General features: G+C 40.0%; 2 protein-coding genes and 2 pseudogenes across 9 annotated transcripts in view; 2 read left to right on the top strand and 2 right to left on the bottom strand.

The window, feature by feature from the left end:
• Window positions 1-186, bottom strand: part of LOC138168203 (zinc finger protein 383-like) — a 1,555-nt pseudogene extending 1,369 nt beyond the window's left edge.
• Window positions 1-10,190, top strand: part of LOC138168156 (zinc finger protein ZFP2-like) — a 283,080-nt gene that overhangs the window by 39,760 nt on the left and 233,130 nt on the right. The gene's annotated exons all lie outside the window — the stretch shown is intronic.
• LOC138168177 (KRAB domain-containing protein 4-like) overlaps window positions 1-10,190 on the bottom strand; it is a 367,151-nt gene that overhangs the window by 340,887 nt on the left and 16,074 nt on the right. Inside the window, exons 5-6 of one of the 8 annotated variants that reach the window (XR_011170044.1) lie at window positions 5,697-5,789; window positions 3,483-5,075 (exon numbers count right to left, since the gene is read on the bottom strand). The exons of 4 other annotated variants lie outside the window; for them this stretch is intronic. Coding sequence is in view for 3 of the 4 variants with exons in the window: in XM_069097222.1 (XP_068953323.1) it covers window positions 5,059-5,075 (17 nt within the window). In the remaining variant the exon portion in view is untranslated. 3 more of the 8 variants (XM_069097224.1, XM_069097222.1, XM_069097223.1) reach the window with 3 other exon arrangements.
• Window positions 1,152-3,133, top strand: LOC138168180 (nuclear transport factor 2 pseudogene; annotated as a pseudogene).

Below are 10,190 nucleotides of genomic sequence, written 5' to 3'. Positions count from 1 at the left end.
CACACTGATTGCATTCATGAGGTTTCTCTCCAGTGTGTATTTTCTCATGATTAGTGAGACTGGAGTGGAATCTGAAAGCTTTTCCACATTGTTTACATAAATAAGGTTTCTCTCCAGTGTGGATTCTCTGATGTTTAACAAGACTGGAGCTGTATGTGAAAGCTTTTACACACAGATTACATTCATAAGGTTTCTCTCCAGTATGAATTCTCTGATGTACAGCAAGATGGGAGTTAAATTGGAAAGCTTTTCCACACTGCTTACATTCATAAGGTTTCTCTCCAGTGTGGATTCTCTGATGTTTAACAAGACTAGAACCATATGTGAAAGCCTTTCCACACTGATTACATTCATAAGGTTTCTCTCCAGTGTGGATTTTCTGATGTTTAACAAGACTAGAACCATATGTGAAAGCCTTTCCACACTGATTACATTCAAAAGGTTTCTCTCCAGTGTGGATTCTCTGATGGCTAATAAGAAGTGATCTGTAGCAGAAAGCCTTCCCACATTCAATACATTTGTAAAATGTCATTCCAGTATCAATCTTCTGATTTTTCATAAGATCTGAGTTTCTACTAAAGACCTTCTCACACTGATTATGTGCATATGGCTTCATTCCACCATGAAGCCTAAGATGGTAATGAATAGATGAATGATGGGATAAGGTTGGTTGACCTTCATTAGGCTCCTTTCTAATGTGAATTTTCTGACAAGTAATGAGCTTAGAGTTCTGACTGAAGGCTTTTCCACCTTTATTATTTCTATAAAGCATTTTTCTAGTATTTTTTTGATCTCTAATGAGTGCTGAACGCCAGTTAATAGCCATTACCTGTTCATTACCTTGATTCATTTCCATTTCAGGAGGCTTCTGATGGGACTGAGAAAGCTTTACCTGTTCAGGAAAGCATTTGCTATATTCACTATCCTGAAAACAGTCATTTCCTGAGGTAATTTTCTTACAGGTATTTAGAACTAAAGACTGTCTGAATCTCTTCCCAATTTTTTCAGATTCAAAATGACTCTTTGCATTTTTATCCATCTTTATATTTGAGTCATAGATTTCTCTGAAACCCAAGTTGGAGACATCATCACTCATGAATCTTTGATGGCCAGATTCTTCCACAAAAATTCTCAGTTCTGTAGTCATCCCATTTACTTCAAACTTGGTCTCTGCAAATGAAGACAACAAACAATCATACATACACATCTAATATGTGTTCTTTCTTTGGATGCCAGAAAGTATACTCATTTATGTTCTATTTCCTCAGTGAAAAAGAAAACAAACTTAAACAGACAGAATCAATCTTTCCAGTTGGTGACAACCCTAAGAAGCTTTATTTTAGAAAGAACTTTACATACAATGTTATTGGCTCCTCACAACAAATACATGACATGGGAAGACCCAGCATTTTCATTAACTTTCACAACTGAGGTCATGACCTCAGAATGGCTGAGCTGCAGCTGAGACTAGACAACTTTCATATAATAACTAGCCATCCATTTCATTGACTGGTTTGGAGACTAAAAAGAAGAAAAGAATTTCCATTCCTCAACAAGAAAGCTTGTAAAATTCTCCAACCATTTGCCACCTCATCCATATGTGAGAAAATATTTTCACTCGTTTGATTATAAATCAACATATAGCCAATTCCTGCTTAACATAAGTGGACCCTTCCACAGACCTTTACTTCTCCTTACTGGGCCCCCTTCACTGTGGTCCTGCAGCCTGAGCAGCTTCAGGGCCTGGGTCTCTGCAGCCATAGTGGCTTCAGCGACTATAGCTGAGGACCCTGGTGCTACTACCCTGAGGGTCTTGCCATCCTTGTGGATCAAACTTGCATTATGATAATTTATGTAAAGTGAGAACTGTCTGTACACCTAGTAACACAATGGACAGAGAGCTATGCCAACCAATCAGAAAGATCCGAGTTCAAATCCCACATCTGAAACTTACCAGCAAGGTGACCCAGGGCAAATCACTTCACCTCTGGTTATCTTAATTTCCCCAACTGTAAACTGAAGTATCTATCTCCCAGTATTCTTGTGAAACTCTTATGTGAAGCACTTTGCCCAGTAAGGCACCTTAGAAAGGCTCGTTATAATCATCGTCATTAGTGCTATTATTTCAGCTTGATGCAAAACCAAATTCAAAATTGGATTTGTCAGGTGTTGAACCAAATAGTGCAAATTATTGTTTAAAGAAAAGCCCAACTTTGAAATTAATTTCATATATTCTGTTAAACTTTTTCAAAGTTGTAACTTACCTGATTAAAAATACTATTCCTAGGCCGTCATGCCAGCTAGTCAGTTTCTGCTGCTAGGTGAGGATCCAGAATGGGAGACGAGCTGATTTGGAAGCAGATTAGATCCAGCTTTGTGCAACATTACTACCACTTATTTAATAATGACAGAACTCAGTTAGGAGCAATATATATTGATGCATCTTGCCTTACATGGGAAGGGCAGAAATTCCAAGGCAAAGTAGCCATCGTGGAAAAATTGTCTAGACTTCCATTTCAGAAAATACAGCACAACACCACATCTCAGGATGACCAGCCCCTCCGACAGCTGTATACTCAGTATGGCGGTGGGGCAGCTAAAGGCTGATGCAGACCCCATCGTGGGATTCCATCAGATATTTCTACTAAAGACTGTCAATGATGTCTGGGTGTGCACCAATGACATGTTTAGGCTAGCACTGCACAACTTTGGCTGAGCCTCCTTTCCCCAAGACACCCATGCTGTTTCCTTCTTTCTCCTCTTCCAGATATTCTTCACACTTCCTCTCCCCTGCTCCCTCAGAACACTCCAAACATCATACACAAGCCTGCAAGGCTGTGGTGGATGGCCATCGTGGTGGATGGCTGCCGTGGTGGTGGCAGTGGCATCACTGTCTGAGTGTGTTGTTCATGATGTTTGGACATTAGACTAGCTGCATCTGACAGAAGTTTGTTATATTAGCGCATAGCTTAGAAAGACCAAGTAATACAAAAAGTTGTCTTTTTTTTTTTTTAATGTACTGACAAGTTCCTCTATTAACCCAAAGAAACAAAGAAGAAAGCAGCAGCTAATGTGCTGTCCAGATCTTGATTTGGTCAGATGTTCCAATGCTTCATTACACAATAAAACCATGAAAATTAAAAAAAAAATCTATTCCTATTCAAATAATAACCTTCAAGCAAAGATGGTGCCCATACATTGGGAAACGACTTAAGATAATTAAAATTACTGAGCCATAATGATGAGAGGAACAGTATCAGAGAAACCTCACAAAAGTTGTCTGAACTTAGATACAGAGAGAAGTGAGCAGAACCAGGAGAAATGTTTATTACTATGGTGGCATTCACTTAACCACCATGACCATGACTCCAGAACAATCCACAAAATCTTTTGTTCTTACAACTCTTCCAGAACAAAAAGAAAGTTGTACGTTGAAGTGTCCCTCTCCCCCATGCCCCCAGTCATTTATTTGGTTCCTGAAAAGTACACAGCAGAGAACAAAATATCAGGAAAGGCACCTTCAGTTGACAACTTGTGCAAGCCTCAGCCTTGGATTACTACTTCCAGTGAGGCAAAGGCCTTCATTGCCACCCATGTGGTGCTGGAGACGGAGAAAATCATGAAAATGAGTCAACTGGGTCCACTACGGTTTAGGGTATGTGATCTCAGCTGGGCCCTTACGGTACCAGGGCAATCCTTGTAGATCTCCCTGACTCTCACTCACCACAGAGTTTTCCAGTTTTCCTTCCTCTCCACCCCACTCATTTGTCTTTCTTCTCCCACTACTCTCAGCTGAACACTTGGCCTCATTTTATTTTTTTTTAATGGCACTTAGAAAAGCTCTTATATCTTCCTCATCTTACGTAAATCAAATACCTTCTTTTCTTCTTTTGCCCCGGTCTTGCATAAATGATGGAGATTCTGGTTGCAGAGGCAAAACACCATAACACACATAAATGATCCCAATCTAACCCATCTTCTGACTCGAGTATTCCCTCCTGTATGATCCCAACTTTTTCACAAATTTTAAATCTTTCTACTGGCTTCTTTCATACCAACAGATTTCTCCCTGATGCTGAAAAAAAACCTCATGTTGTCCATTCGTTCCCACTTGATATTTGCCTATCTCTTTCCTTCCATTGAAGGCTAAAGAGGGCCTAGAGAGGGCCAGTTATTGGTGTTTCCAATTTCTGCATTCCAGATTCCAACTTCACTGTTCAGCTGAAACTGCTCTCTGCAAAGATACCAACAATCTTCTAATTGCTACATACAATGGTTTCTTCTTAATCCTCATCCTTCTTGGGCTCTCTGCAGCTTTGACACAGTCAATCACCCCTTCTTCCTTAATGTTCTCTTCTCTCTAGGTTTTGGTAACAATACTTTCTCCTGGTTCTCCTAGGATGTCCAAAACTAAACTCATGGGGTGGCTAAGTGGCACAGTGAATAGAGCACCGGCCCCAGAGTCATGAGGACCCGAGTTCAAATCCGACCTCAGACACAACACAAAAACTAGCCATGTGACTTTGGGCAAGTCACTTAACCCCAATTGCCCTCCAAAAAGAAAACCCCTGAACTCATTCTTTTCCCCCTCAATATTCCCATCTTCCTACTTTCCTACTGCGATGCAGGGTACCACCTCTCCAACTATCAGGAAGACCAGCACTTCTGGTGTGAGAGCTGCTTTCCACCTTTGGTGTCAGCCTGATCCACCTAATACTCACTTCTGACTTGAAGCATATGCAGTAGCCATACCCTGGTAAACCATTTCAGCAGATGGGCTAAACTAGGTTGAAGGGAACCAAGGGGTCTCACACCCTCTGGTGAGTTATGGGGTGTCTACCTCAAGCATGTGAAAACTTCCCCTGGTGGAATGGGTGGATGAGAACAAGTGGTTCCAATGGTCATGAAGGCGGCTGAAGCAGGTGCTGTGGAGACATCAAAGACGCCAAGGTCTTCCACTGCATACTGAACCATCGCTAGTCATGTTGGCTCTGTTCTGCCTCTGGAATGGGACAACTCTGGAAGGAAGTGAGGCCAATGACTTCATACAAGTCTGCCTCACTTTAGTCCAATTTCTGCACAAATCAAAAGACACCATTTTTACCCATCTCCAAGTCCTGTGGTAATAGATGAGTGATAAAGCAGCAGGTAGAGATATACAGAGCTGTAGTCACAACTCTGTACACAGGCAGCCCAGGCTATAGAGCTCTCTTTTCACTGGAAGCAGCTGTAGGATTTAGCAGCCCCTGGGTGTCTGAGCAGCCTTTCAAGGATCATACTGCTCATTTACTGGTGTGAGGAAGGGGCTGAAAAAGCTGCCCTAAAATTGTCTGCTCACTTAATCCTGACCTAATTACCATAGCAGGGGGGCATCCCACCATGTAGTCAAAACACACACACAAATGTACAAAAACTTGTGCAAAGATGATTCTACTCATCAGTACATGAAATGTGCACAGTTATAGACAACACAAATCCAGTAGGCCTGAAAGATAAGCAGCTCTTGTTGCAAGAGAACTCAGCAGGTATTGCATCCAAACAGCAGCCCTGAGTGAAACAAAGCTGCCAAAGGAAGGTTAGGCTTACTGAAGTTGATGCCGAAATACGTGTTTTTCTGGACTGGCTGAAGTGAAGCAGAGTGCTGTGAATCTGCTGTAGGTTTTAACAATCAAAACTAATCTATTCAATAAACTTACATGCCTTCCAAAAGGAGTGAACCCAGGCTTAAGACAATGCGATTTTCACTTGCAGGAAAACACCATCAGTGGTATGTTCCTACCCTGATGACTCTGATGAAGGCAAATAAAAAAATTTATGAAGACCTGGAGACCATCATCAATGTGTAGAAAGAGGACAAACTTATACTTTAGGCTGAGTTTAACGCTACAGTAGGCACAGACCACCACACATGACCTTGAGAGGAATGTAGCTGGAAACAGCAATAGCAATGGTCACTTATTACTAAAGACTTACACATCTCATGACCTCATCACCAACACTGTCTTCTGTTCACCTAAACACAATGAAACTTTGTGCATGTACCCTCGAAGCAAACATTGGCAATTAATAGATTATGTCACTGAAAGGAGAAGAGACAGGCAGAATATGAGACTGATGTGTGGTAGATTCCTGCACTGATCACAGACTCATCCCCTCCAAGCTAAACATTCCCATTCAACAAAAGCAGAGCCCCCCATGCAAGATGACTACCAGAAGACTTAACATCACCAGATTAGAGTGCTTCTTGAGCCAGAAGTTTGTTGCTAACTTGTGTATGCACATGGTTGGCAACAGTGGAGCAGAAAGAGAGTGGGCAGCTTCCAGAGATTTGGTGTACAGCAACACATTCACTCATTTGGGTCATTACACTCACAAACATCAAGATTAGTTTGATGAAAATGAGGAAAGTCAGAAGTTGCTAAAAGAAAAAGGAGAAAACCACAAGGTTTACCAGCAGGATAATTCATCTGTGTCTAAGAAAGTAGCATTTCACTCCATTAAAAGTTTAGAACAAGTGAAGCTTAGAGAAATACAAGATTCCTGGCTCAGTAAGAAGGCAGATGAAATTCAGTTTTATGCTGACAGTAATAAGAAAGCACTTTTATGATGCCCTGAAGGCTATTATGGGCCAAAGATGTATGGTGCATCTCAACTATTTAGTGCTGATGGAGTTACAGTGATAAGGACATGATCCTGGAGAGATGGGCTGAATGGTTCTGTGTTCTCAACAATCCATCATTAATAAATGCTGAAGTCATTGACCATAAACCTTAGATTGAAATCAATTATCTCTCTAGCCAAATTTCCAACTGAAGAAAAGGTTTTGCATAGCATTTAGCTCCTATCCTGTGGCAAAGCAGCTGGTACTGATTCTATTCCAGCTGAGATTTACAAGGGGGGGGGGGGGTCCCCTGCTGATATAAAAGCTGACTGAAATTTTCCCGGTTATATGGCAAGAAGAGGTTATCCCACAGGAGTTCAAGGATGTCTCCACTGTTCATCTCTAAAAAAGGAAATATGTTGTCCTGTGACGATCACAAGAAGAGTGGGGATGGGGATGTCTCTCTTTAGTCAGTGCTGGCAAGATTCCTCATTAATAGATTGATTCTTCACCTGGAAGATGGTCATCTATCTGAGAATCAGCGTGGCTTCAGGAAAGTTCAAGGAACAGTAGATATGGTGTCTGCTGCCAGATAACTACAGGAGAAAGGTCAGGAGCAGAACAGAGGACTGTATACAGCCTTTGATACTGTCAATCATGAGGGCATATGGATAATTACGTCAAAATCTGGTTCCCTGGAGAAGTTCAATATTGTGTGTCAATTTCATGACAGCATGCTTGCTTGGGTAATGGATGGTGCTCTCATGCTTTCCCAGTCACCAATGGAGGGAAACAAGTCTATATGATTGCTCCCATGTCTTTTAGCATGTATTTTCAGTCATATTGTCAAATGCCTTCAATGAGGATGAGCATGGCATTAATGTCAGTTATCACACTGATGGTAAACTCTTCAATTGAAAAGGCTACAAGCCAAGACTCAAAGTGGAGAGTTGGTGTATGATTTTTTTTGTTTGTGGGTGACTGTTCACTCAATGCAGCCTGTGAAGCACAGATGTAACAAAGGATGGATTGATTCTCTGCTGTTTGTACTAATTTTGGCCTAACAATGAACACCAAGAAAACACAGGTGTTCCACCAGCCAGAATCTCATCATGCACACGTGCAACCAGTGGTTACAGCAAATGGGAGAAATGTTGAATAGTGTGGATAAGTTCACTTGCCTTGGCAATATATTTTCCAGGGATGCACACAGTGATAATGAGGTTGATGACCAAACTGAAGGTCTAAAGAGCTGTTGTGCTGACCTCATTTAAGGCTGTGAAATCTGAACAGTGTGCCAGCACCATGCCAGGAAACTGAATTGCTTCCATTTGAATTCCATTTTCTGACAAAGATCATGAAGATCAGCTAGCAACATAAGGTACTGGAAACCAAGGTCCTTTCTACTTTTCAAACAAAATTTTGTTTTACTTTTTTGCTAATATTTCCATATTACTCATGGAGACTAAGAGAAGAATCAGAACAAAAGGGGAAAAGTACGAGAAAGAAAGAAAAAACAAAAAAGAGAAAAAATAGTCTGCTTTGATCTGTATTCAGACTCCATAGTTCTTTCTCTGGATGTGCATAGCATTGTACATTATAAGTCTTTTTTAATTGTCTCAGATCACTGGCATTGCTGAGAAGAGAGGTAAGTATATCATAGCTGATTACTGTACAATATTGCTGCAACTGTGTATTAATGTTCTCCTGGTTCTGCTCACCTCACTCAGCATCAGTTCATGTCTTTCCTGGTTTTTCTGAAGTCCACCGGCTTATCATTTCTTATGGAACTATAATATTCCATTACACTCGTATTCCACAACTTGTTCAGCAATACTCCAACTAATGGGCATCCCCTCAGTTTTCAGTTCTTGGCCACACAAAAAGAATGTCTGTAGATATTTTTTGTCTTTGTGGGTCCTTTCTCTTTGGGACACAACTAGCACTGGTATTGCTGGGTCAAAGGGTATGCACAATTTTTTGGGCATAGTTCCAAATTGCTTTCCAGAATGGTTGGATCAGTTCACAATACCACCAACAATGCATTAGTGTTTCAATTTTCCAACATTTATCATTTTCTTGTTTTGGAATATAAGTCAATCTGAGAGGTATGATGTGATTACTTAAGTTGTTTTAATATGCACTTCTCTAATCAATAGTAATTTAGAGCATTTCTTTTTTTGCTATTTTTGGAGGATAGGGCAGGGGAATTGGGGTTAAGTGACTTGCCCAAGGCCACACAGCTAGTAAGTGTTAAGTGTCTAAGGCTGGATTTATACTCAGGTTCTCCCGACTCCAGGGCCAGTGCTCTATTCACTGTGCCACCTAGTTGCCCCCAGAGCATTTTTTTACATGACTATAGATCACTTTAATTTCCTCATGTGAAAAATGCCTGTTCATATCCTTTGACTATTTATCAATTGAAAGATGAGTTGTATTCTTATAATTTTGACTCAGTTCTCTATTTGAGAAATGAGGCTTTTATCATAGATATTGGCTGCAAAAACTGTTTCCCAGCTTTTTACTTCCCTTTTAATCTTGGTTGCATTGGTTTTGTGCAAAACCTTTTAAATTTACTGTAATCAAAATTATCCATTTTGTATTTCATAATGTTCTCTATCTCTTGTTTGGTCATAAATTCTTCCTTCTTCATAGATCTGACAGGCAAAATATTTCTTGCTCTCCTAATTCACTTATAGTATCACCCTTTGTCTAAATCATGTACCCATTTTGACTGTACTTACCCAGGTTCTGCCATACTATTTTCCAGTTTCCCAGCAGTTTTTGTCAAATAGTGAGTTCTTATCCCAGGAGCTGGTGTCTTTGGGTTAAGATTACTACAGACATTGGCTACTGTGTCTTATATACCTATCCTATTCCCCTGATCCACTGATCTAGCACTCTTTCTTAGGCCAGTATAAAGTAGTTTTCATGACTGCTACTTTATAATACAGTATTAGATCTGGTACAGCTAGGGCACCGTCCCTTAACATTTCTTTTCATGAATTCCCTAGACATTCTGGACCTTTTTTTTACTTCCATATGAATTTTGTTACTATTTTTTCTATCTCTATAAAATAACTGTGGTTTGATTGTTAGAGAACTGAATAAGTAAATTAAAGTAGAATTGTCATTTTTAGTATGATAGCTCAGCTTACCCATGAGCAACTGATATTTTTGCAATTATTTAGATCCAACTTTGTGTGAAAAGTGTTTTGTAATTGTATTCATCTAGTTCCTGGGTTCGTCTTGGCAGGTAAACTCCCAAATATTTTATAAAGACTGCAATAACTTTAAATGGAATTTCTCTATCTCTTGCTGTTGGACTTTCCTAGTAACATACAAAAATGCTGAGGATTTATGTGGGTTTATTTTATGTCCTGCAACTCTGCTAAAGTTGTTGATTATTTCAAGTAATTTTTTTTATTGATTCTCTACCATCATATCATCTGCAAAGACTGAAAGCTTTGTGTCTTCATTGCCTACTCAAATTCCTTCAATTTCTTTTTCTTCTCTTATTGCTAAAGCTAACATTTCTAGTACAATATTGAATAACAATGGTGAAAATGGACATCCTTGTTTCACCCCT

The sequence above is a fragment of the Petaurus breviceps genome, unplaced genomic scaffold (assembly GCF_028583685.1).
Source record: "Petaurus breviceps papuanus isolate PSGF00001 unplaced genomic scaffold, PetGlider_PUasm1.0 355, whole genome shotgun sequence".
In the NCBI taxonomy this organism is placed as follows: Eukaryota; Metazoa; Chordata; class Mammalia; order Diprotodontia; family Petauridae; genus Petaurus; species Petaurus breviceps.
Note: the sequence above shows the minus strand (reverse complement) of the source record. Positions and strands in the feature narration are given on the sequence as shown.